Consider the following 27,113-nt stretch of genomic DNA (forward strand, 5'->3'; position numbering starts at 1 on the left):
AGTGAAAGCAAATTATTTAAATGTGAAAAAAGAATTCCCAAAATCATCAGTTGGAAAAATTACTTCCTCAAAACCTGCTTCTCTACAAACTATTTTATGCTTGTTTAGCCCATTATAAATGGTTTCATATCTTTTTAATGTTCACATTCACAAAGTAATTTAAAAACAACTTGTAGAACAGCTAACAAAAAGAGATTTCCTTATAATCAGAAGAGGTCTGACAGCTAACTCAATAACAGTTCCCTCTGACTTCTGAACCCTGTACTACTGCACTGGAGAGCTTCTGAGTGTTTTCTCCATTGATGCGATTGAACAATGGAATTGTGACGATGCAGTTGAACAGTGGAGATATAGCAAAGAAATGAAAGGCTGGGCAGAAAGGACATGGGATATAAAAAACCTGAAGACTTTGGTCTTATTTCCTTGTTTGCTTTTTGTTTCAATTGTTTATTTCTCCTTTCATTATTTTTCTCTCCTGTTCAAGTGTTTGGCGTTTACTTCTCTATTTAGTGCTTAGCTTAAATTTACCTGAATCTGAAAAGAGAACGAGCCATGAGATGGATCAAAAGTGCCTGGAATGCTGTTATGTTCTCAATAGTGTATTTGGGGACAGCATTTTTAAAGATATTTTGCAGTGGAAAATAGTGCTAGTGACACTAAAATCATTTAAGAGAAACTGGAAAAAAAACCCAAACAAACCCAAGCTACCCAAAATCCAGCCATATTTTCCAGATGTCTTGTGGAACAGTCTAGTATGTTCAAGCCCATTGATGCCTTTTTTTATATCACTGATGGTAGGGTTTTTTTAGATTGCCAAGTGTAAGTTCTTCATTACTTTTGAAATCTCTTGTAGCCATTGAGGAGCAGATGTTGGTGTAGAGTTAGCTACAAGTGGGCAAATGATTGGGTTTTCTTGCACAAGAATCATAATTTAGCAACAGGGTTTATTTCTCATACCTGTTTCATAAAGGTACATTACAGACATGATGCAAATAAATATAATACAGTGAGTAATCAAATAATTTCCCAAACATACTAATGCCTAAACAGATTTTGTTGGTGGTTTAGTATTTTTGTTTAATGAATTAACGACTTTTTAATTACATTATAAGAGTCTGTATTTTAATAAAAGTATTCAGATAGTATCTTTACATTTCTCTAAGTCATTGGCTTGTAAGCATAATTCATTTTTTAAATTGCAGTTGCAGCATGTTGAAATTATCATTTGAACTATAACTACTGGAGTGCTTTCTAAATGTGCTGCAAATGCAGTTGATTTTTACTATAGAATCTGCTTATCTCTTAGAAACCTGCTTACAGCTACCATCAAAAGAAGCAACTTTTGCATTTTCCACAACATATTTCTTAGTTTTCTAAAATGCATTTAATGTTATTTGTTCGGTTGGGTGAACATATAATTCAAATGGTAAATAGCCCCATCTCATAAAGCTCTATAGAATAACATTACTTTTGAAGAAATCTGATTTTTGTAGCAATAAATCAAGTCTGTGCTCCCAGAAGTATGTTCTGGCTTTTTACATATAGATAAAACTTCCACTTTACTGGAATTGATTGTATATTTCGAGTAGTAAAATGCTTTGCCATGCAAAATACTATCAGCCAGATAACTGAATTTATTCACAGACTGATTTTATTTCAGTCAAGTGAATGTCTATGAACAGAGTCATTTTACATCATTCTTTTAAAATATTTTTTTAAATCTGTCAAATACAATATTTTTTAAATAGCACTTAATGACAGCTAATGAAATATCTGCTTTTGTGATTTGTTAGTATGAATATAGACCAGTAGAGGGTTTTGGCTGAATTAGATTTTCAATTCAATTGTTGTGTCCGGTAGATCTAAGGAACTGCTGGGCTTGGCAGCCTTTTCCTCATTTTCTGCTGTGTTCTGATTCTGATGTACGTGCCTTCTTCAAATGAGAATTTTATCCACATTAAAACATTTTCTTATTGTACTACAATTCATAAACGCTTGATCAACAAATGAAGTATTTAAAGATTCTGTAGACATTTAATTCAACTTTATTTAAACAAACAAAATAAGGGAAACCTCAGTTCCAAGTATCTTCTGTTTTTGAGAGGGTGAGAATTCATTAGTGAGGTCAGTTTTCTATTTTGGAGGCATTGGTGGAATAGGAAATCTCTGCCCCTATTTATTTTCTGTGGTTTTTAAGTACTGTTTTTGCTGGGAGGTAAACCTCCAAGTTAGTGGAGTAAGGTATGTTTTTCAGCGTTCTCCATTGCCAATCATTTGAAATGTACACTGCCAAGTCATACATTAGTATTTTTCTGCCATATCATAGCTTTACTAAAACTTCTTCTAAAACCTGCTGCTTGCCTGAGGGAAGTTCTCTTTGCGCCCTTTGGGAATCAAAGAGCAGTGCTGAATGTGGAATGTGATCTCTAATATGACAGGAAAATCGACTTTGTTATTCCATTGATTTTGTAGTTGTTCAGTCTCACTGCTTGCTAAATAGCTTTTTATTTTCCTATTGCTTCTTGTAATCCTCCACCTTATTTACCAGACTGCTGAAATTATTAGAGCGTTCTGCTTAAACTGTTATTTGGAGCTCACTTATTCACATCTGCTTGTTTTGCCCTTTGCCTTATTTAGATTTTGACAAATCACCATTGCTGTTTCTACACTGATGCTTTTGATAAGAGTTTTATCAACTTGCTTTCTTCAGTCAGAATATTGTCAAAATTGTACAATTTTAAGTGAATTCCAATTTAATCCAGTCAATACATCGGTTCATAGAATATTTGTTATTAACTATTCGGCTACATGATACCCTTTACTTGTCTGCATCTGAAGAGATCTTTCTCTGCCTTTTAAGAATTCTGTTATTTTGCTAACTTACTATTTTCTTTGAACAAACAATTACACTAGTTGAAAGAAGATATTTCCATGCTTGGGCCCAAATTATTATACTTCATTCTAGTAATGAGTGAATCGCTTATGCTAACTCGGGCAAGGTTCAGATTATGCTATTGGACTTAGCACACCTCAACTCTCACCTAGAGTTGTTTCCTGCAGTGGTGGAAGAATTTTTCAGTGGTTCAAATCTTAATTTAAATCCAAAGAATGAAGAAGTTAGGATGGAGGCACCTCCTCATCTTTCAAACACAGGCAAAGCATTGAAACACACTGATTTCTTCTTATTTCAAGTGATTCTGAGTCTGTGCTAATTTGAAATAGCATATTAAGATTGTTTTCTGCCCACTTCGGAACACACTCACACTTGCATTTTCTATCAAAATTAGTATATAAAGTGCCCCCACATAAGTTGATCTGGTAAAGAGGTATGACTGCCATACAAAACATTTCTTACATGTATGCTTACACCATGACAGCTACCACGACAGCTATCAGGGACTCTTGAAATGACAGAAAATTTGTGAATTGGGCAATGTGATATTTAAGAACTTCGTGTTATCATATACGAGATCACATATCCTTACCACATCCAGTCCTTTCAAAAAGTTGGTATTTAGTCTGGTATTTGAAGCTGGGTTTAGATTTCTGTTCCAACCTATATCTTTTACTTAAATCATGGATTTCCTGTCTTTCAATCTGACTTTCAGTTTTCCGTAAAAACCTTCTGATTTCAGAAATTTGCTTCCAGATGAAAATGAGACTTTCAAAAGGATGTGTTTGCAATTGGTAAAAACAACATCTTCGTTGCAGGTAGATGAAATTAAACACAAAGAGAAAAAAAGAAAACAAAAATGAAATTAAAAAAATGAGTCTGAATGCAGATATTCAGCTTTCTTCTGTGACACTTTTTGTTGGCTAGAAAATGTGAGTCTACTTCACTCAATTACCAGATGTATTAAGCATATGCTTAATTGCTTTTGCTCTGTAGAAACAGTTATCATGGTTCGACCGTTCTGTTAATAAATGCATGTCACACTGTTTAGAAATGGACTGTAGGCTGAATAAGCAGTGAGTCAAACCAGTTATTTGCCACTCAGAGTCAGTGAAGGCTTTGTCAAGAAAAACTGTGCAGCCTTTGTTTTTGAATTGTAACTTACATTTAAGATTTTGATGTTATGAATTTTGGGTAATATGCTAACAGCAGTTCTTCCTATATTGGTGCTTGGTTATTTGCTGGCATTTTTGTTGGTGAAAGCTAATTTAAAGAAAACTGATGGACTTGCCTAGCCAAAGACATTAGAATTCTTGGACTGGTATAATGAACTTTTTCTCATCTGTTTTGCTGCAGAGCCTTTTAGTGCTTCTGTCTGGGTGATGATGTTTGTGATGCTTCTCATTGTGTCTGCCATGGCTGTCTTCATATTTGAATACTTTAGTCCTGTAGGATATAACAGGAACTTGGCACAAGGGAGAGGTAAGCTTTGCATTTTACACAACCCTGGAACTATAAAATAATAATGTATTTTCCATCCCTTGCCTTCCATCTTTTAAAATCCCGAGCAATGTGCTCTAGGTGGCCTTATTTGAGCAGGAAGGTTGGACTAGATGACCTCCATGATCCCTTCCAGGCTCAACAATCAACCATTCTGTGATTCTGTGAAAATAAACATAACATAGGAATAAAACAGTGAAAGTAGCTATGAAATTGTTTTTTGTAGAAAATCCGGTTTCTTAAGGGCTTATATGCTCATGTTTGTATTCTAATTAATTGGGATAATCCAATAGAAGGGTAAGTGATACCAGAGAGTTGGATTCAGGCAGTATATGGTTAGTACGCAGTATCACTTGTACAGTGTCAGCTTGAAAAAAAGCATTGAAGTTCTACAGACTCATGACACTTACACATTCACAGCTGGTTCAGAGAAAGTGATCTAATCTGGTGTGGAGGATGATCCGGAAAAATAGCAGTTGCTTTGTACATAGATTTATATATTCCCTGCAAATGGTCTGATGAACTCAGCCTTGAAATGAAGCCACTGGTAGAAGGGCATCACTTCTTCCTGTGTAGCTTCATTGGTTATAGAAACCTCAATTTCAAAATATACCAGCACAACAAATTTACTACACAGCTTTCCTCTCTCAGTGAAAGTTGCAGTTGTTTATTATTAACACTTTGACCTGAGAATGAGGATTCCATGTATTGTGGTGCTCTCATCCTTCCTTTTCTTTACTAAAGAGTGCAGCCTGGTTTTAATTTCTAAATTGTACTTGATTTATTTTATAAGAGGAGATCTTCCAGCTTGGTGAACATAGTTCTGGGAACTATTGCAAGCTAATGGTTTCTTCTAGATTATGATTGGCCTGTTCCCTGAAAAAAGGGTATTATTGCAATGTTCAGATAATGTTATCATTTCAATAAGATGGTAAATGTGTAACTTCTGTCCAAAATAAATACTATGTTTAGGAAGAGGATATTAAAGGTGGGTAAAGTCACTAGAGATCTAGGGGTAGGCTGTTCTTTTCTGTGCCACTTCGTGTGCCAGAATTATTTGCTCTACTTACAGCTACAAAGGCATATTATGGTATCCTAATGTAGCTATAGAGACTTGGCACGAATCCAGCTGTTGTTCAATTGAAACATGGAAGCTTAAAATAAATGGGAATCTTTATGTAGATTACCCCTTTCCCTAAGCATTTTTGGCAGGATGAAGCTCAATGGTAATACAATCTCCAGTAGCATGAATAGAACTTTAGACTGCTTTATTGATATATATTTTCCTTATCACTGTTGCTCAGAAAATACCTATTATCCCTGTATCAGCTCAGTCTTAAGTGGTTCTAGAAGATAGTTTCAGGAACCATTCACCAGCTCCATTGTGTTTATTTTACTGCACTCTTCTAAGCACTGCTGCAAAATAGAAAGAAGATAACCTAAGATGTAGTGCTTGATTTCATTGTGAAAGATTTGCACTGTATTAGAGTGTTTCTATTGAAATTATAACATGCACTAAGTATGCCCACTTTGGGTTTTATTCTTTTATTAATAATTAGATTATTATTCAAATAAATTATAATAATAACTAAATCTGAGTTTGTAATGTGCATCTCCTTGGCAAAAAGAATGGAGCAGGGAAGGAGGTAGGATTACCCCTCTTTAGCAGAGCATGAGACTGAAAGTCCTTGATCAGAGTAAACATTACTTAGCAACAACTAAAAACATCAGTGTGTTATCAGCACTGTTCTCAGGCTAAAGTAAAAAATACAGCACGGCACCAGCTACTACGATGGGGGAAAATCACTGCTACATCTGAATGCAGGACACCTTTATTCACACAGGGCTCTCACAGGTCTTTTAAGTGGATAATAGCATTGCTAATCAACTGCTGCTGCTGTGTGGGCATGAAGGCATTGTGCTGATGACTTTTGCTTGCTTTGGGACGCATGAAAAGCTGAATGCAAGCAGGGATAACAAAAATTATAGAATTGGTCAGCTGGGACAGGTTTTTACCTGTAATGACAACATGTTTGAAGCCACAGAACTGACTCTGAGCACGTGAGGTTGCCATAACCTGGTTTGCTGTAAATCACATATCTATACAGGCAGCTTCTCTGTGTTGACTTACTGATTAAGCTTCTGAGTGCAAAGTTGCTTAATGTAGGTGATGTGTAGAATGATTCACATCTTTTAAATATGCTTACATAAACTTCAGAAAGCATAATGTTAGAAGATTGAAGTACTAGAATTGAATCATTAAGACTTAAACCCGCAGTTTCTCATTTTACATGTCTGGTGAAAGGGTCAGTACTGTGGCTCCTACCTTGCTGAAGAGGCATACCAGTTTGCTTCTCCTCCAAACTTATGCTTTCCATTTGCCTTTTAAAACTTTTGAACTATATGCCACATAGAAAATGTTGAATTAGTTTTTAGAAATGTGGAAATTAATGTCATTATAATAGAGAGTACCTATGGTAAATCCCTTCATTCTGTTGGGAGTACATTGAGTATGTATTGAAATATTTTTTAACCATGTTAAAACCAGGTGAGCAGTTTGTTGTTATTATGTAGGGTATCTTGCCAAGGTTTAACTGAATTGCAACTTAAATAATGGCTCTTTGCAATTACAGATCCCCATGGACCATCCTTTACCATTGGAAAGGCAGTGTGGTTACTCTGGGGACTGGTATTCAACAACTCTGTGCCTGTGCAAAACCCCAAAGGGACAACAAGTAAAATCATGGTGTCGGTTTGGGCTTTCTTTGCTGTCATTTTCCTGGCTAGTTACACTGCCAACTTAGCTGCCTTTATGATTCAAGAGGAATTTGTTGACCAAGTGACTGGACTGAGTGATAAAAAGGTAGGTCTTCAGCTCAAAAGAGGTCAGTGCCCATTCTTCATAATCCTCTACAACTTTGTGCTAAAAAAATCCTCCGAGCTAATAATAAGCTAAAACTGGACGATTTCATTCTGAGTATAAGCCTTTACCAAGAAACCTGAGACCCAAAGCATTAAAATATCAGACTGTTTTCAAAGTCTGTGTTGCCTTCAATTAATGTAGTTACTTTTCAAAAGTAACTGCATTAACTGAAGAGTACCTTAACTTTGTGATGGAAGGCAATTCCTGGTTGATTAAAAAGAATGCTTTACCAATAGACAAAAGCTTGAAAATTGCAAAAGTTGGCTTGAATGCAGAGAAGGCATATTTAAAATTATTTGACCATCTCTATGTGGTATTAATAATATATTAATTGAAAAAACAGGCATAAACCAAGCAACTGTCCAGTAATCATCAGAAGCTAGTTAATACTCCTGAAAAAATGTCTTTTTGCTTTCTATGTAGTGTGCAAGGTAGTTATAGAAAGAGCTCAGATTAAAGTGGTGCCAGCACAAATAAGCAGAGAAAAAATTATATTGTATTTTTGCTTTCTATGTAGTGTGCAAGGAAATGATAGAAAGAGCTCAGATTTAAAGTGGTGCCAGCACAAATAAGCAAAGTGAAATAATAAAAAATGATACATATTGTCTTTCTTAATGTTTTTGTTGTATAAAACGGCAGGAGGAAAAACAAATGTAAGAAAATTTGAGGTTTTGTGTTGTCACATGGAAGTGAGATGTAAGCTATGTGAGATAAGGTGCAGAATTTTGATGTGTTTGTGGAAGATGCTTTCCTAATTTAAGAACTTTTGTGAGAACTTTGACAGTTTTACTCATCAATGTAGACTCTGGTAGTTTACTTAAACCCTGCTTGGATTTCACACAAACTGACAAATAATAAATACACTTATTTTTAATTTTGTTCTAGCTTGACTGAACTTGCTTCTCCTGAAAGGATACTCCCCAGAGCTTTGTGAAATTTAATCAATAATGTTATACATCAGAAACCTAGCAATTACTTCTCTTTTATTTCATTTGTTTGACTGCTTTGTAATAGTGCTGTTGCATGGAGGGATTAAAGCCCATTTACAGAATGATTGTTGTGATGAATATGCTCCAAATACATGGAGGGCACGCTGTTTTCAAGTTTGTGCCCAGCTGTTTTAAATTGAAGCTAAATATTGACATTAGAAGTAATGTTTAAATGCAGTATAGCAAGGGAGAATTCCACAAGGGATTTCTCTTAAAAGACAGTAAAAAAAGGAAATTGTTATTCTAAAGAAGGCAACAGCTCAGATAGCCTTTAGTCTGGTTTTTGTTTTAACTGCTTTTTATGATCAACTTTTGATTGATAGCCTAAAGTATCAAAGCATGAATTGCAAGCATGGCTAGAGGAAAGACAGATAAAAAGAAACAAAAAATTATAGTATTTTGTTTTTATTAAGTTTTTGTTACAAAGCTTTTGAAAGAGTATCAAGATTGTTAAATATACCTTTATTTTAAGACAATATTCTTAGTAAGCGACAGATAAAAGGGGCTCTTCTCTTGATGATTAAAAAAAGGGATTTGAGAAATGTCTTTCTCCTGTGTGTAAGCTTTCCTGGGAAGTCTTGGGTTTGGCAGGATTTGGCTTGCACCTGGCACAGCACTAGCATCTGGGTCTGCCAGGGCACCCTTACCTTCTCTTCATTGCTGGCTGTTTGCCATTCTTACCTACAGGCTGGGAAGATGCCAGTATTTGTAGCTTTTGGCTAATAACTTCCTTATTTTTGTTATTTGTTTATTCTCTCTGCTCAGTAGGATTTTATTTCCACAAATATAAGCAAAATAAAACTAGAAAAATACTTGAATCAGAAAATACCATCTGTTTTCGTGTGGTCTACTGATCATTTATTTGATCTGCCACCTTTGGTTTTATTTTACAGTTCTTTGGCCTGAAGCATTGAGATGAATCAGGGTTGCCATGCCTTTTCTGATTAAACTGAACAAGCCAGAAGCCGAAAAAAGCAATGAGCCATTCAAAACATTATTCTTGTTGCTCACAGGTTTTGCCTCTCCACAGTCCTGAGGTTTCTCAGTTAGTAAAAGTTTAAATACTTAAAAGATAATTTATGGGAATGTAACCCAATTCATGGTAAATTATTTTTCTCCCCTCTTTGCCTTGTTGCTTCCATGTTACTGGTAAGAGAACAGTTCAGGAATTTGCAACCACTTTTACTGTTCTTCAGCAGGGAACTCTGACCCTTGCTGCAAGCAAAGCAGCAGTAGGCAGAGGCCAGTGAGAAAGGACAGAAGTATGGGTGAAATTAATTTGAAATAGGTAACATGCAGAAGTTTAATATGTTTTTTTAAAGTCTGGGCTGGTAAATCAGTTTCCTTTTTTTCCCTCTCCCCTTTTTCTTATTGCACAACTGAAGAATCAAGCTCTTTTGTCAGTGCTGTATTGTCAATGTACTAAAGTATTCCCAATTAGAGATACTGGAGGTTCTCAGTCCAGCTCTGTGTGACAGACTGTAGAGAAGAGGAGCCAGGAAAATCCCTTCTATCTCTGTGCAGTCATCCCTGTCCCTCAGCATTCAACATCTTCCCACTGGTTCATCAGGTTTGCTGAACACGTGATAACGTGCAGTTTTCCCCTCATTGCTTTAAGACAGCTCGATAGTTTCTTCAACCTTCCTAATATTGCTAATACATTTCTGAAAGCCATGTCATCTATGTGGCACCAGAAACACATGGCACAGCATGTACTGGAGTTACTAGGAGTAGGTGCTCATAAACTCAAATGATTCAGAAAATGAGAAGAAAATTATATTTTGACATTCTTGTGTATGTAAAAAAAAACGTTTTAAAGCTTTGTGTTCATAGAAGGGTACAGAAAATGAGTCCAAAGGTATCCAGCAAAGCTGGTATATGTAGCACTTGTAAGTTTTGAGACTATTTAAGCCCTTTTCATGTGATGAAAGAGTGATAAGATTACTAAGGGAGTGTAGGTAGCAGTGGACAGAATTGTCTTGCAAAGTATTTATCTGCTGTGATTCCTCCAGAGAGTCACGTTTTAAGAAATGCCCCATGTACGTGTGATCTAGGGGATTCTCTTCAGCCTTAACAGGAAGCCTTAATGATGCCATTTGCAAGTTCCTTATTTTTGCAAGATTACAGTGTTCTTGTAACCTTGGCTTTATATCCTTGTGCAACAAGATATCACAAGATCTAGAGTTACTAAGACATATGTAACAGGACAGGCAGGCTGAGGTTGAAAGGCAGCATGGATCCCTTACCCCAATTTCTTATCCAAATCCATCTTGCTAATTCAATATTAGATCTTTACAGTGCTTTCTGAGGGTTGTCAGGCACAGATATCAACTGCATTTCAGTGCCTGATGATTATAATAATAGTCTTGGAATTACTAATAGCTATATTTTTCAAAGATCAGAAATGAGATTGTCAGCATTATCTGGTAAAAGAAGAAAGGAGAGAGCTCAAATATGGGTGCTTTTCTATCACTCCAAACCAGCCATAATTCCTTTTAAAATCTATGTTAACAGAGGGAGAATATTTACTATTTTCTGCTATTTTAGTAGTGTTTTCCTCAGAACAATAACAAATAACTGCTCTGAATACCAGCCTTTTCAGGCAACCATGCAAATCTTTGGATTAAGTCAGTATTTAACATTTTTAAATGTGAAACTGTTGTGAAACAGTAAATACTTTGCTGACTTAATGAGATTGTCAGTTCTGTTGGGTTTTGTTAACTGGAATTGTTAATTGTTTTGGAGTTTTGTTGCCATGTGCCACAATTCTAGCAGCTGGCAGAGCATGGGGAAGACAAGAACTAATGGGTCAGTCTAAGAGCAGTAGATCTCTCCGGAATTATGGTTCAAGCAGGGGGTGTGCATACAGTTTAAGGATTTTTTTTTTAATGTTTTTTTTTTAAACTTAGCATTTCAGAAAATGTCTAGGAAGCAAAATTGCTTCCTAGCAGACGTGATGCCTCTTATTTCCCATCATGCAGCTTCAGGGAAAATGAAACCAGGTAGAGAGTTGATCTTTCTTTCTTTTTTGTTCTGTGCCTGCCACGTAGCTCTTCACTGCAGTCACAGAGCCTGTGTGCTTCTCCAGGACATGTCAGTTGATAGAATATAAATTTAGAATTATTGATGAGAACTTTAGACACCTTAGACACAAGTGCAGTGTAAGTAAAAAGATTTTAACCCCTTTTTTCCTTCTTTACAAGTAGTCTGTGAGCAAGCAGTAGCAGCAGACAATTGTTTCAAAAAAATTCTCTCCTGTGACTTAAAATTCATTGCTTGGGTGTCTTGTGCCAAGAAATTCCAGTCTGTGGATGGTGTTTGGAATTATTTGTCTGCTTGTTCTCCCTGTGATCATTGAATGAACTGGTCCTGTCATTAATCTCTGCTTTCCTGCAGAACTATTTTTGTTTTCCATGAATGTATAATTTGTGACAGATACCTCAGTCCCTTCAACTTTTCCTATGGGAGGAAATGCCTCCCAACATCTTAAACTCATCTGGTTGTTCTTGAAAAGTGAGACTATTGAAAACCAAAGTCCATTTCTAAGTTACTAGGATACTGTACCCTAATCTCCCCATTCTCACAATTCCTCTGCCAAGGAATTGAGCTTGGAGAACGCACACCACAGCTCCATTTCCAAAAAATGCCAGCTGGATGAGCAGCAGCAGTTTTTAACAGCTCTGGAAATCAATGTTGTTTCTTTCTTTAGTTGATTTTTTTCCAGTTCTGTTGACTGGTAAATTTGATACAAATACTAGGAGACTCTGGAAGCCATCTCACTACATTGGGGATTCATTATCTATAGATTTAAATAAAGTTAATAGCAAGCTACATCTGGACATATATTTAAGAGCAGGGTTTGTTTCAGTGCTGCATAATAAACTTAAAAAAAGAGATAGCAAATATAGACTAAGAACCATGACTAGCATACAGTGTAATTTTAGTGCATAGGTCAATTAGTATGTGTAAAGTAGAGGCAAAGTAGTAATTTAAACAGTAAAGCTGTGAAAGGGGGAAATGAGGAAAGTAAGACATCTGTTAGCTAAACAAACAGAGAAAAATAGAGTTCATTCCTTTATGCTTTGTCAAAATATGCTTAATTAAAATGCAGCATTTAATTGTAGTTCTGTAACATGAAAATATTGTTGCAGCAATAATTTCACAGTCAAGGTTTGACGGAATTGAATATACTCCCATTTTTTTGTGCAAGCCTATTTGTAGTCTCTTGCAGATTGGCACTGGATCCTTGGAATTCTTGATGCCCTGGGACCAAACGTTAAAAAGAGAAGTTTTGCATATGTAGCCCAAAGGAAGCAGCAGCTGTATAAATATTAGCTGCCTCTTGCAGCACAGGGTATTTAGATTTCTCTTCTAACTTCAGCAGTAAAGCCAGAATGCACTTTACCATGGAATTCATGGGTGACTGCTTTTATGAGCGCTCAACTGAATTTCCTTATTAGCCAATAGTTCCTCTAAATTGAGTAGCCTTTTTAAATTCTTTGTTAAAGAGACAGTTTAGTTTAATCCTAAAGTGTCTCTTGGTATTTAAAGGAAGATATCAAAAAGATGCATAAAAAATTTTTAGGTCTGTTGGCAAAGGTTTATGTGAGTTAATCTGAATGATTTCCAAATCTGAAAGCTGAGTGTGCCCTGAGCTATTGCGATACCTTTGCAGACATTCCCTGGCTTGTTTGTGCTGATGCAGTAGTGAGATAGAGGCTAAAATTGTAGGATGAAACTATATGTCCACAAGCAAATGGTTTGTAGTTTTAAATTGTAGGAATAAATAGGGACTAGGATTATAGGTGTGAGAGCTCCAGAAGCCCTTTTCATGTCAAATGATGTAGCTGCTGAGCCCCTGGGGAGGATGCAGGAACTTTTATTCTCTTGAGTCATGGCAGTGGAAGGAAAGGTAGCTCTTAACCTTGTCCCTCCCTGCATACAAGATTCCTGGGATCCCCTGAACCCCCCAGGAGCAGTGACTCAGGCTCAAGTAGTGCAAATGATCCTTTTGCCTTCTTTGTGTGGGACCCCCAGTACCACAACTGAGATAGTGTGAAATGACTATCAACAAAATCCTGTTTTCTTCTGATTGCTGTTTACCAGTGTGTCTGCTTGTAGTTTGTGGTCTCTAGGGGGATGGTGACAGATAAGGAACATCTTCCAACATGTCTCAGTTTCTGCTCTCCTGCCATATTACAATGCATGGGAGAAGTTCACATTAAAGTGGCAAAATTAAGCTGGTTTTACTTTGGATGTAAATGTTTCTGTAAGTTCATTTTGTGTGAAGACACAGTTTCTGGTATAATAGAGCTGAATTAGCCCACAGCATTTGCGTAGATGAAATCTGAGGTAGCCAGTCTGGGTTTTTGTGGTGTTTGTTGTTTTTTTTTTTTTTCAACCTGAAGTTGCCTTCCTTCACATTTTGAATACCTGAAGCACTTTGCTTTTCTCTATTCTCTCTAGTTTCAAAGACCACATGATTATTCACCTCCTTTCCGATTTGGAACAGTCCCAAATGGAAGCACAGAGAGGAATATCAGAAACAACTACCCCGATATGCACCTTTACATGACGAAGTATAATCAGAAAGGAGTGGAAGATGCCTTGGTCAGCCTGAAAACTGGGTGAGCTTTTTACCATGGATTTTAAAGAATACTATTGACTTTGCAGAAACGGAGGAATATTCATCTGTACTTACAGTGATACTGAACAGACTGATGTCAGGCACGCTGTGTAGTACATGGCTCTGTGCATGCACTGTATAGCTACCAGTAAAGACAATGATTGCCTGTGATTTGTATGACTAATTTAAAATTGCATGGAAGCTTCGATGTCCTATGTCAGATACATTCAAAGGGCAGAATTCTCAGATTTAAAGAGAGATGATACAGATCTTGTATCTTGACTTGTGTGTGGGCTAAACACAGACCGTGATGTTTCGTACAGTCCCTCATTTTTGCAGAACTCTCTCTCTCATCGGAATGTGCTTTCTCAGGGTGAATTTCTGACAAAGCTTGTTTGTCTGGTCAGTGTGCAATTACTTGTTATTTCTTTTCAATCTCCTATCCCTTTGGTGTGCTTTTAGGTCCATTCTTACATTTTCTTCCCTCCTCTAATTAGCATGACCCTGGACATTTACTGTGACATCTGAAATATTGACTTTGATCTTTGTAAAAGCTGTTGAGATGAGATAGTCTCAAATGCAGGATAATGCCTGCTTCTGGCAAATATTCTGGCAAATATTATTGTCTTTCTTCCTTAAGATCTGAGATTTAGACTGAAGTGCCATCCATCCTTTTCTCTAAGTAGCCCATTCTGCCTAGTTAGACAGAGACTGAATTCTCATTCTTAATCCTCAGAAAGTATGAGTAACTCTACTTGTACCAGTATTAATCTGCGTGACAGGAATGTGTTAGCTCTGGTAATCTTTTCTCAACATGCAGGCTTGATGATAGCATGTGTATTTTTGTTAATAATACTGCATTACAACAATCATAATTTATCAATATAAATTGTTCAGGTTTGTTTTATTTCAAAGTGAGAATGCCAAGTTACCCACAGTGGATTTCAGTCCACCTACTCTAGTGGTTGTTTCAAGGCACATCTCGCTATTATTTATGGTGAGCACAGGACATGGTTCTTCCTATACCAAATTAAGCTTTTAGTTTTGGTCCTTTTTGGGGAACTGCTTGTCCTTTTAATTTTCTCTTTCCTTCTGCTAAGCAGGTAGGGGATTGTAACACATTTGAGTCCCTGAATCTTTCCTTAGAGTGCAGGTTTTTCTTTGAAAAGTAATACTTCCTATTGTTTCTTGCTCTGCTGAATCCAGATTGTCTGGACTGTCATCACTGCTCAAAGTATCCTCAACTGGCAGTTCTAAAGCATGGTTTGTCCCACCCTGATACAGACATGTAACATAATGTGAGATGAATCACACCCAGGCCTTCCAAACTGGAGGCAGAGCTCTTGTTCTGACCAAGGCTGTGCAAGTCACGTTTCCTGGGTGACAGCTAAATTATGCATTCTAGATAGTCAGCTGAATGCTACCATTCCTGCTGTGAAATTTTTAGGAAGCTGTCCTTAATTTCAACCATTTTTAGGGCTTGTTCAGTTGGATGGATTTATTTAGACAATGTATATTCCTTGCTCTTTTCACCAACCATTTGTGCTACTGGAAGTCCTGAAATATTGCTGTTAGCTTTAAAATTGTGCCACCTGCCAGACACTTAAGCATGAAAAAGGTGGGTGTGGAGGGTGTGCTACCTGACTGCAGGGGAGTTCAGGACATTCACTAAAACTCAGGCTGGCTGCTCTTCTGCCAGCTGCTGCTTTTCCTCAAAATCTTCAGTCCTTTTGACAGCATAGCCTATTCATTTTTTATAGGTTTTCTTTTTTCTGTGGTGGAGCTCCTTTCCTCTTCTAAGTGATTTCTCAGAGTGGACACCCCGGGTGTCTACCTTCCCTTTGACTGACATTTCTGTAGCAGATGGTGTAAATAAGCTGCCATGTGCGGTGCTTTCCAGATCAATATAAGTAACTGCTATATACAGCTGCGTTCCGTAGCATTTTGTCTTCTGGCACCTACAGAAGGATTAAACAGCATGCCATCAGCTGCTTTCAGACTTACATGCTCCAAAATCAGAATTTTTCACTTTTTCTACCAAATTTACTATTCTGTTACTCAGTATACATAACTCTTTCCTCATTTTTTGTATGCCTATACTGTATCTTCTTCCTTTCTCAGGAATTATTTGACAAGATTGTTACTCTCTTCCATGTAAAGTTTGCCCTTTCATCCTTACCCAGACTTGATCAAGCTTTCAGCTTTCCTACTTCGCTTGATCCCGTGACTTTTAATACGTTGCCCCAATGAGCGTTTTGAGGATGACTTATCTCTCCTTCCTCAAACTGCTTCTGCTTCTGAGCAAATATATAATTTCTGTTTTTCTCTACAGTATGCATGTGTTCTGCTTACCTTCTTAGAGCTATTTTGGCTGTTTTCATCTTTATCTCTGGTCAAAGCTATTCCTGTAACCTTTTTTTTTTTTTTCATCCTCATCACTGGTAGCATACAACAAGTCTTACATGTGGTAAAGCTTGCTGCTTCAACACAGCTTTTGGAAGATGAGCTGCCTAGTAATTATAGAGTCATAGACTACAGACCTGGGCAGGACTTGTGAAGATTGTCTGGTTGATAGCTGCTGCTGTGAGTCAAAATAAATAGTACCTGTATATTATTCCTAAAGAATGTTTGTATAACCTGTATGCATTTCTAGTCCCACTTTTAAAGCTACTTTTAATTAATTGAAGACATAAAATTTAGTCTATTTTAATTCCTTATATATAGTGTTTGATTCTAATTTTAAGATGGAACAAAAAAATGCCAGCAATCAGGCAATGCTTAATGACTGAATAATGCTGCACAAGGGGCATCTGATCTAAATAGAATCAAACTATCAGGTAGTCTAGTCACTGTTCAGTCTAGTTATGCTGTATCTCAAATTCTCACATCTTTCAGTCAGCTTTAATTAACATTAGGCTCTTGAAGTGTATTTGGAATATCTTGAACTTTGAGACCATCATGTTTGCATAGAGTTGTTATTGAGTTGAACTGAAAGGAGAAAGTGGGAAGGAGACAAACAAAGCTTCAGACGCACAGATTTTTCTAAGAGCTTTGTTGTTCTTTAGACATGCATGTGTCCTTTTCTTCATTCTGAAAACAAGGCAAAAAACAAACTGGGTTTTTATCCTGGTTCTCACAAGAAGCAAAAAATCAGCTGCTTCAGTCCAGCTGTGAACATGCCCAGGAAAATCTTCAAGGGCAGAAATGCAGATGGTAAAGCGTATAAAATAAATTATGTTCCTGCCTTTATTTCCTGGTCTGATGTAGGGGTTAGATAGGTTTTGTGCTGTATGTGTAGAGATGAGTGTGCACAGATCTTATTGCCTTGAACAAGATACCCAGCCTCCTCCTATTTTTGAGAGGTGAAGCTAATAGTGTTTCGAAAATCAACTTAGAAAGAAAGCATCTGCTTTTGGGTTTGTTTTCTTTTGTTGCTGGCTTTTTTTTTAATTAGAACAAATAACTTCACTACCTGGGCAGTAGTCTTGGACCTGTCTTGCCTGATTAGCATCAGAAGTGTGTGAAGTCATTCTAGAAAGGAATGAACTGTGGTTCAGTAATGCTGCAAATGAAAATGGAAAAGAGATTTTTGCTTTAGACTGACACTGACATTATACTTACTCTTTCAGGTGAATCCCCATGGTGAGGTTCATTGCAGCTTACTCGTGAAAGTTTGTTACTGTCAGTGGTGAAGGCAGATTTATCAGCTATATTGGCTTTTGCCCTTTGATGAGAAGTCAGTCTTTGTTTCTGAAAATATTAAAAAATAAGTATCTTAAAGTTTCAGTAATATCGACCTCATGTCAATAGTATCTTATTTCTGAGATTCACACATACAGTTCTCAAGAGAGCTACTGAGGCACCATTTGAACAGAACTTTGTATGTATTGATTAAAGGTATTGGTTTGCAACCAGGCCTGTTAAAAGGGAGCAAAATTAGGGTTGTTATTGAAGTGCTACTTAATAATTTTCAAAATGGCAAAATATTGTCACTTCTTCAATGCAATTTAGTACTTTAAGTAAGTACAATCTTACAAACTTGGCAAACAATGTACTGTTTTTCCCTAAATTTCACGCATGTAAGGGATCAGCTGAACCATATGTGCTGTGCTACCTGAGGAGCTTCAAATTCCTCTTTAGGCACGACTGAGCAGCTCAGGAGTTCTCCAGAGCATTTTGTTCCTTTTCCTTAATGAAAACAGTAATGGCAGTTATTTTCCTGAGCATTATTCAAACGAGTCTGTAAGACATCAGCTATTGCATTCTTGGTGGTTGAAGTCCAGCTGTGTTAGAGCTGTAGTGGCTCCTCTCTGTTCTTTAGAGGTTTATTGGTCAAATAAAGTTCTAAAAATGCATTGTGAGCATTTCTGTCTATGCTGTGTTTAATTAATCTACATTTCTAGAACCCTCTATTCCAGAGACACAGATCTGTTGATTTTGCTTCTTGAAAAGAGAGTCAAGTCTTTGGATAGGAAGTAGTTAATTTTTACAGTGGCTGTTTGGGTTTGTTTGTTTCTCTTTGCCTTGTTCTATTTTTCCAGAAGGGGTTCTAGATAAAGAATACTATTTTTCTGCAAGCAAAACACCATTACCTGTTATAATTCCTGGGTGTGAGTTGTGTCAGCTCATAGCTGTTGAGCTTGCCTGTAGTGTTTCTCTGTGTACGAGTGTTCTGCTGTAAAAACGTCACAGTGAGAAAATGCAGTGGCAGTAAACCTGAAATTCATTTCATGTTCCCACTTTTGCCCCAGTTTCTGTACCCTGAAGTATTGTCTGGGATTTAACTGCTAATGGCTGAAATTAGAACATGTAACTGGGAGAGGCTTTCCTTACTATAGAGAAAATGGGAGACTTTCACTTGCCGATTGCCTGTCCCTTCCTTTCTAGGAAACCTGAGTAATGATGGATCCCTTGTGTCCTACGGCAAGCCGCCCCTTGTACAGCTGCAGACCCCCTCGCTGCCATGAGCAGGTTTCAGACTTTATTTACAGCCATAGCTGTGCCTATATATTCAGGGATTTGCTGCTAAAGTTTACTCAGGGCTCCATCTGCCTTCCTATTAAAGATTGCTGTGCTGGGTGGTTTATACCCATAAAGTTTAATACCTTATTCCCCAGTCGTCTGTGCTATAGTGGCAGAAATGCAAAGCTGCTTGGAAGGAATGCCATGGTGACCTCACTGTGCGCTGCCAGAGCCTCGCAGGCCTAATGCAGTGAAGTATCACATCCAAGCTGTCCCCTGGGAAGATGCTGTCGGCCTGCAGGCCTGTCCTGGGCTGCTAGTCACTTTGATAAGAACAGAAGAGTGTTCTGTTCCTCAGCATCTTATAATGACAAATAATAATGCTAGAAGAAACACCTGAAAGGATCTAAATCAACAGTGTGAATGGCGTGAGGAGCTGTTTCCTCCCTGCAAGCACACTCCTCTCCCCTGTGAAAACAGCACTATATTATTTTTTTAGATTCCAGTGGTACTAAGAAGAGAAAGTGGAAGAGATACCCATAGGAGGCTCTGATGCCCTTTTACCCCTCAGTCTCTCAGTTTGTTGGCCTGAATTGGATTTTTGTTGTGTTTGCAGTGCTTATAAATTGTATCCAAGTCACAGCTTTGCACAGTCTGTTATCTGCTGAACAGATAGGAGCTGGTCAGAGGCTGTGCTGGCATCTTCTGCAGTGGGGCACAGGCATAACCAGGAGGTAGACATCTCCATTTCTGTCTGCTGGAACACAGATCATTTGTGCCCAGCAGGTTCTTCTGTTAATTAGGGCTGTCAATTAAAGTGGTGCTGTGCCCAAAGTGAAAACAAACCCAACTTGTCTTCTAGGCAGCCAGCTGACATCTCCACTTGGATGCAAAAGCAATGTCAAGTTTTTGCAGTATTTAAAATTTCTTTTTTACAGAAAAAATATGATCAAAATAGTCATCAAAGGACAGTCTTCCCAGTTTCTATTTTTTCTGTGGTTCATACCTTTTCACCTAAAAAGAGAAGGGGAAGCTCTGAGAGAAATTACGTCTTTAAGAGAAAAATAATATATTTAAATTTTTCAGAAAAAGCGCAAATTCTTCATCATTCTTGTGGGCAGATGATAACAGGTTGCAGCCCCAACTCAAAGAAATGGTCAGCAGACGTAAATATTTAAACTTTTTATCTAGTGGCTCAACAGTTTTTGACTGTTTCTGATTGACAACATGTTACAGTATCTGTAATAGAGAATATTCACTCTTTTCTTAGGCATTTGACATTGCAGTACATACAGCAATTCTTTTATCAGATTTTTAAGGAATTGCCAGAAATGGTTGACTCTGAATTGTGTCTGAGGGAGTGAGGAAAAGGTTGGTGGGCAGCAGGAGACATCTGTGGACTGTAGTAACTTACTGTTTGCAACCCTCCTGGGTGCCTGGTATGATAGGTAAAGAGAGAAACTGCGCTGTAGACAGCTTTAGCACAAGCACTCCTTTATGCAACCCAATTTTAAAAGAATGTATCAAATCCTTAAATATCCAGATATCAGTCCAAAACATGATGTTTTGTCATGCTTTCTCATGGCCTGCGCATCTAATCTCTCTATTCTGAACCTGCCTGGGATTTGTGTTTTTTGCAGGCTTCAAAAACAGGATTAAAAAATCAAATGCAGCAACTGAAATAACCAGGTTTTAGATGGGAGAGCCTTGCTCCAGTCATTTTTTAAGATGTCATTGGAACAGCAGCCTGTGGTTAATGTATATACTAATCCTAATGAAGAGAGAATGATGGTCTCCTCTTTCAAAGTATGGAAGCCTTAGAGATCTTCTGGGGCACTCAAAATTCACCACTTTAAGCTACTGAATCAGAAACGTGTTTATTCACAGTCTACATCTGTTGTAACTACAACAAAACTCAAAACTCAGACAGGAATTTGCCCCTGTTTTTCATTTTTCACTACTGAATAATGAACCCAATTTGTATTGCTAAATGTTGTTTCTTTAACAAGAAACATCTAGGAAAATTACTTCATATTTTCATGCTATCTATAGGATATTATTTTAAAATATTTTTGACCTTGAAAGGGTGAATTATTATGCCAGGTGATCGTTCCTTTAAGGGATGATAAATCCAAAGCATGAATGTGTGACATAAAATGAGAAATTAATATTTCAGATAATTCACTGTCAATCATACTTATAAATAATGGTCAGTAGTATAAAATAACCTAAAGGACCAACTTAACTAGCTCCTGGATTGTTCTGCTTCCATACATAATCACCCCCTAGGCCATTTTTCTGGATAGAATGTTTGGACATGTTTGGAGGCTGATGCTTCTGAGCATCTGTTTCTGCAGCTGCTCTGAAAGACAAATAATTCAGTAGAGCTGAGAGAAATGACCCTGGGAACTCCTCAGGAAGAAGTTGAACTGAACTTTATTTTTCTCAGTCACGTCAAAAATCTGAATCTGAGCTAGTCACATCTGAAGCACTGATGAGTTCAGGCAACTTTGGCTGTAAATCGATTTTATACCTCCATATTTTCTGCTTTGTAGTTGGAGTGGAAATAGAGATGTTAAATACTTTCAGAAGCTGTTCTGTAGTTCTCTTTAGTGCTGGTAGGTTGAAATAATCACAGCTTTAGATCACTTAAGGTTGTTTGCTTGTTTAAGTAAAAGTGAGTATCAGTCAATCTTTGCTCACTCCTTCCTGTCTTAGTGTCTCTCCCTGTCTTTTCCCTCTTTGGCATGAGACCTTTGTAAAGTTTGGTAGTGATGGATAGAATATTGCAGTTCTGGAGTTGAATTGGCATAGTTACTTTCTGGAGCTGTTGTGAATACCAAAACAAGCAAGCTCAGAAAAAAACAGAAGGAATTGGTGGAATGTGAATAATCTGGGAGCTGTTAAACATGATGGGGCTTAATACAGCTAATGAAATACCCATTCATCTGAAGCCAAGAACATGTATTCAAGGACAATACCATCCATACATGCCTTTTTTCTTTTATTCCTCCTTAAGCATTTATTGTTTGCTAGTGTTATAGATCATCTAGGCCCAAGTCTAAGCCAGTGAGGATCTACTGCCCATGCGTAGGCGCTCCTAACCATGTGTACCTCTGGGGAAACTTGTAAGTCAAGCATCACTGAACAAAGATCCAAAACTACCTAGGAGAGCTGTCTGGTGCTGCAGAATGTCTATTTATCCCTGTACATTTTGACGGTAAGTACTAAATTATCATAGAAATACACTTTCCTAAAAACCATCTGCAGGAGTTAACAATGTGAGTAGCAATTTTCTTCCTAACATTCTGTAAAAAAAACCCCAAATCTCTGCCAAACAGTTTGGCCCATTCAGTACATTCTCTCCTGGTTGACTGGGTTCAGGCAACTTCTGCAATCAATAGCTTAATTTAGTTTGACAGCAGATGGCTGGGATAACTTACTTTCAATTTAAATTATGAAGCTTTTTTTTGGACTTCAATCTAATATTCATTTCGGTGATCATTCTAATATTCATTTTGGTATTGCACTCTGAGGGGAATGTTTTTCAGTTGGCATTACAACTGTAGTCACCCAAGCTCTGAATTGGAAAGCTGGTTTGCAACTGGGCAACTGCTATTTGTGCCAGAAGACTGCAGAGATACGAAAACATTTACATTTGCTGTTCTATCTAGAGGATCTGTTCACTAAAGTATCAATTCTGAAGTCTAGTAGCTTAACAGAAATGTGTGCCTGAATCAGCGTGGCTTTCCTGCTTCTCCTGCTAGAGTTACTGCTACAGCAAACAGAGTGCAGGGGTTGGACTACGAAGTGCCACCAAGCTGACAGCACAGAGAAAGGCTTCCTGTGGCATTTCCATTGGTGGCAGGATTTTCTGGCATCATTTTTTTTCTGATGGCTGGTCCCTGTTTCCCTGTCACTTGCCATGCTTTCAGGAAATGCAGTTATTCTCACATTCTTGACATTCTTAATGGAAATAAGATAAATGTGCTGCGTTTTTAGGAAATACAAAAAGCCCCTTTCTGTCTTGTTCAGCTGATCTAGAGCAACTTGCCTCTAGGAAAAAAATGGTTTAAAGTAATTTATTTCTAGTTCCTTTGCTCAGTACCTGAGTGTTATATTTTGGGGGGGCAAAAAAAAAAAAAACAAAACCCCAAAAAAAACAACCCAAAATCAAAAAATGGTTGTCTGCTGTGTCTGTATTACCATTTTTTTTGGTAATGCAGTTATCTATCCTATGTCTTTAAATATGCCAGAGTACCTGGAAATAAAATGAACAAGTGAAAGTAGCTATAACCTACTTAACCTCTCTTCTTTTGAGAAGATATTCTAAGTCTTGGTATTCATTTGATTTGGGGGTGAGGTCAGGTGCTTGGTGATCTTGGTGAAGCTGAATTTATCCTTCATTATGCTATTGTAACTGGGACAAAAACTTTACTCTAAAAATACCTTCCCCCTACTTGACTTTTCAAATGTTGTGTTTTTATAAACTGAGGCTTTGCATGTGCTTCATTGCTTTGCTTCTGAGACCTGAAGTAGAATGCCATTCTGTTGTATGAATTAATCATAAAAGGCACACAGAATTTTCCATTAGTTTGTTGCTAAGGCAAAGGTTACAGGGACTGGGAAGGTGGGTGAACAGAGGGGTGGTGGATGGGAGCTCAGGGGGGTGAGGAGGGTGAACATACCCACTCAGGTAACCACAACCAAATGATGCAGGAAGGTTCACAGCAGCTCTTCTGTCAGCCTGAGATTGCCCTGACAGGTGAGGTGAAGCCTCCACAATCTCTGACAACGGTGTGAATGTCTGTCAGGGCTTGCTCTTTCACATTCTGTGTCTACATTTTCTGTGTGAAGATTGAAGTGAGGACAATTTGAGCTGGGAGAAAAGGTGAAAGCGCATTCCCTGCTAATGAGTTCATCATTTAAATGAGTTCAACTATGCCACCCTGTGTTGTTGCAGGGGGGTGGTGGTTAAATTTTTCTGCTAATGAATTGGCAATGTCAAGATGTCAAGAAATCCACCCAGTGTGTTTGAATGTAAGGTCTGTGTGGAGCTATTTGAATATGCGCTAAAAGATAAAGTCACTGCTGGAGATCAAGTGCCATCAGATAACTGGAAATGCATTTTACTCAAACCCAAGTAAATGAAGTCATTAGTCCTTCATGCTAAAGGTTAAATATCTGCTACTCTTGCTGCAGCAATAGCAAAGTGTCACTTTAGAGCGCTTCCAGTGAAGTCTTCTCTTCAGAGCAGCCTTCTTTCCCTTTGATTGCTGCAGCATCCCACAGTGACCGTTTGGCTAGATCCCCTGGATAAAGTTTTGAGATGCACAAATGACATTGTGCCTCGCATTGTGCACTCTTGACATACTTTCTTTTTATCCCTTCTGTGCAAAAGAAGGGATAAAAGGTAAATTATTAAATTTTTTATACATCTGTAAATCCGTAGTGTAAATCCATCACATTTTAAAGCCAGGAGTTTTGCACTTGCTGCCTTCCCAACAATGCTATTGATGATCTTAAAACATATGCTTATGTTTAATTCACCCTTAAGTGGATGTCACTTTTTTTGCCTAATATCAGGCTATAAATGCTATTTTAAGGGTCATATAAGGCATCTATTCTGCAGACTATGCAATTTATTTTTAAAAGGAAAAAAGCTGAAAAGTAGAGGGTTTTTTTGCAGAATGCTTTGAAAATGAGCTGTGGCTTTCCAAAGTTATGCTTAAGGTATAAAGCTTTAATAGGTAAAAGTGTTTTGGATGGAGCAGATGAGGGTAAAGAGGGGAGGGCAAAGGTGGTGTTTAAAGTATTGTTTGAGGATTAACTTGCAGCCTGGTATTTGTTAAAAGACAGTCATTTCAGATACTATGCTTTCAAAAGACACAACAGGTATGACACTTGGTGGGTCATAGTCTTCATAGTCTCTTTTGCATTTATTTACAACAACTTTGCAGAAGAGTATCTCTTAGGTTTTTAAGTCACTTAGGCAAATTTGAAAAATAGATTTGATTTCCTTAACTGTCTTTCTCAGAATAAAATGTGTATAGTTCATAATGAATAATTATTCTTAAATATGTAATTCAGCTTTACTTTTTCAGAATAAGACCCAGAAGGTGCCTATTTGGGTTCAAAGTTCTTTTCATTAAAGATAATGCTGAAAAATCATTGTGATACAGCTGTTTACAGTAAAGTGAAGTGCAAACAAACTGTTGTGATGGTACAATTCATGTCTACATGGATTCTGCTTTTGTGTAAGTCAAATATGTGGTAGTAGTAATAGACAGCTTTTGCCTGGCCATGAAAAGAACCTCTTTGGGGTGTTAGAAAACAGAAAGAAGAGTGAGAGAAATTGATTCTGATGCTGATGTCCTGGATCTGACAGATGAACACTGCCCTACATGGTACCCACTTTAGCAAGAATTTACTTCTGTTGTAGATATTCTATGTTTGGATTTACTGCGGTAGTTGAAAACTAGAAAGTGACTTCAGTCATGCTCCAGTTTCTCTGATCCTCAGTCAAAACACAGCATTATTTGTTCCATAGATTTCAGTGCTTGACAAGAAAATAGAAGAACGTGAATAAAGAGGACTGCATTAAAGCATCCCTCTTATTTTCTGAATTCTATTGCATATGTCATAGCAGGACCCAAAGTAACTGAAAGAGATGAATTTCTGGTGTGCTGCATTACTGTCTGTTTCTCCAGACTACTGAGCAGACTGACATTTTCCCTGTTCTTCCATCAAGAAAACAAACTTGCTGGAGGGTCATGTAGTTGATTAAGAAAGCAAAGTAATACTTTCTAAGTGAGCTATACTTATGCTGTGGAGGAAGAAACAATGACTAATGAAGGACCATTTTCCTGACCCTGCTTTCCTATATTGATCTTAGGAATTTGATGGTAAGTATGAGCCAATAAAAAGATGGAGGAAACTATGGGGAAGCATTTCAGCTTTTCTGAAATTACTTTTCCATACCTTTTCCTCTAACTTTAATTTTCTTTACACAGGCATTTTTGAACATGCACAGCAACAATTTTGATAATGTTTTTTTGCAATAGCTATTCTGATTTCTCAGCTCTTATACTTCTTGGTTTCTCATAAATGTTTAGGTACAACACTGTCCACATCTGTTTCTCACAGATCTCCCACTTCAAGTTATTACATTCAGTAATGCACTTTTGGGTATTTTTAGAACTATTACAATTCATAATTCTATAACACCTGACGTCCTCCTATTTTGTGTGAGCTAAAATCCTCCCTAACCCCGTTCCTCTTTGTGCTTGCTAGGTAATGAAGGACATTTGCCTTTGTACTCTCATATAAATATTCAAAAATATTTATTTTCTCTCCTACCCAGTATTATTGCAGTAGTTCCAATGAAGTTTACATACCTGCCAGTTGCTCAGATGAGTCATAACACTGTAGTTCTGTTCCTCGGCATTCATTAAAGATGCCTGATGTGTTTGGCTATTTCATGGCAGTTATAAATCTTGTTTCTTGCTGCATTCCAGTTTCTGTAGTTCTCTTTCATCTTTCTAATAATTCTTAGCAGTTTATATAAACCTACACAATGTGGCAAAGCTTTTTGCCCCCTAAAGTGGCTGCACTGAAATGACAAATTGATTGATTCCGTTTTACATGACTGTGATTTGCAAGAGTCTTTGAGTCTTTCTTGACGTGGGGTGCTGCACTTGGTGCCTGTAAGCTGCTCCACTTCTGTAACTTAAATAGCAGAGTGGTCAGTGCTCAAACCAATGCAGAGCTTCTTAGCTGTCTAACACAGATTAATTTACTGCCACAAGGACAAAGATGCTGGGGCTTACCAGAAAAAGAAAAGAAAGAAGGAAGGGATGAGTGGAGCACACATCCAGGCTTGCCAGTCCTGCCTTGAGAATGACTAGACAGAGATGGGTTACTGAGCCCAGCAGTCACTGCCGTACACACAGCCTGGCTCTTCCGTCAATATGAAGCAAAACAGCCGGTGTATCTTTTCCCAGATAGACATAGAAGGAAGGGAATTCCTCTGCGGCCCCAGAAGCCTGCTGCCCTGTGCAAATGCCTGCTTTGTCTGCTTGCAGACCTGCTCACTGCCAGCTTTGCAGATGTGGAAAGGGTCAAATTTCGGACTTGCCCAGGTTTTGTTGTCTCAGTGTTTGGAAAGTCTTATTAAGGAATGTTTAAAGTTATCTGAAAGTTCTTACAAACTTAGAATGT

The 27,113-nt window shown here is 37.6% G+C and overlaps 1 protein-coding gene and 1 long non-coding RNA gene across 5 annotated transcripts in view; one reads left to right on the plus strand and one right to left on the minus strand.

Moving 5' to 3' along the window:
- GRIN2A (glutamate ionotropic receptor NMDA type subunit 2A) overlaps window positions 1–27,113 on the plus strand; it is a 180,479-nt gene that overhangs the window by 123,155 nt on the left and 30,211 nt on the right. Inside the window, exons 8-10 of the mRNA XM_065683906.1 lie at window positions 4,250–4,375; window positions 7,027–7,256; window positions 13,772–13,932. Of these exons, the coding sequence (XP_065539978.1) occupies window positions 4,250–4,375; window positions 7,027–7,256; window positions 13,772–13,932 (517 nt within the window). The remainder of the gene's footprint in view (window positions 1–4,249; window positions 4,376–7,026; window positions 7,257–13,771; window positions 13,933–27,113) is intronic.
- On the minus strand, window positions 1,069–26,989 carry LOC136016550 (uncharacterized). Of its 4 annotated transcripts, XR_010613644.1 has the most exons (5): window positions 26,291–26,989; window positions 18,524–18,606; window positions 17,553–17,681; window positions 17,404–17,462; window positions 1,069–4,555 (listed from the first exon to the last, which is right to left on the minus strand). It is a non-coding gene; the product is annotated as an uncharacterized LOC136016550 (long non-coding RNA). The 4 variants fall into 4 exon arrangements; XR_010613645.1 differs by lacking the exon at window positions 17,404–17,462; XR_010613646.1 differs by lacking the exons at window positions 1,069–4,555; window positions 17,404–17,462 and adding an exon at window positions 14,925–15,889.

The sequence above is a fragment of the Lathamus discolor genome, chromosome 6 (genome assembly GCF_037157495.1).
Source record: "Lathamus discolor isolate bLatDis1 chromosome 6, bLatDis1.hap1, whole genome shotgun sequence".
NCBI classification, from domain to species: domain Eukaryota; kingdom Metazoa; phylum Chordata; class Aves; order Psittaciformes; family Psittacidae; genus Lathamus; species Lathamus discolor.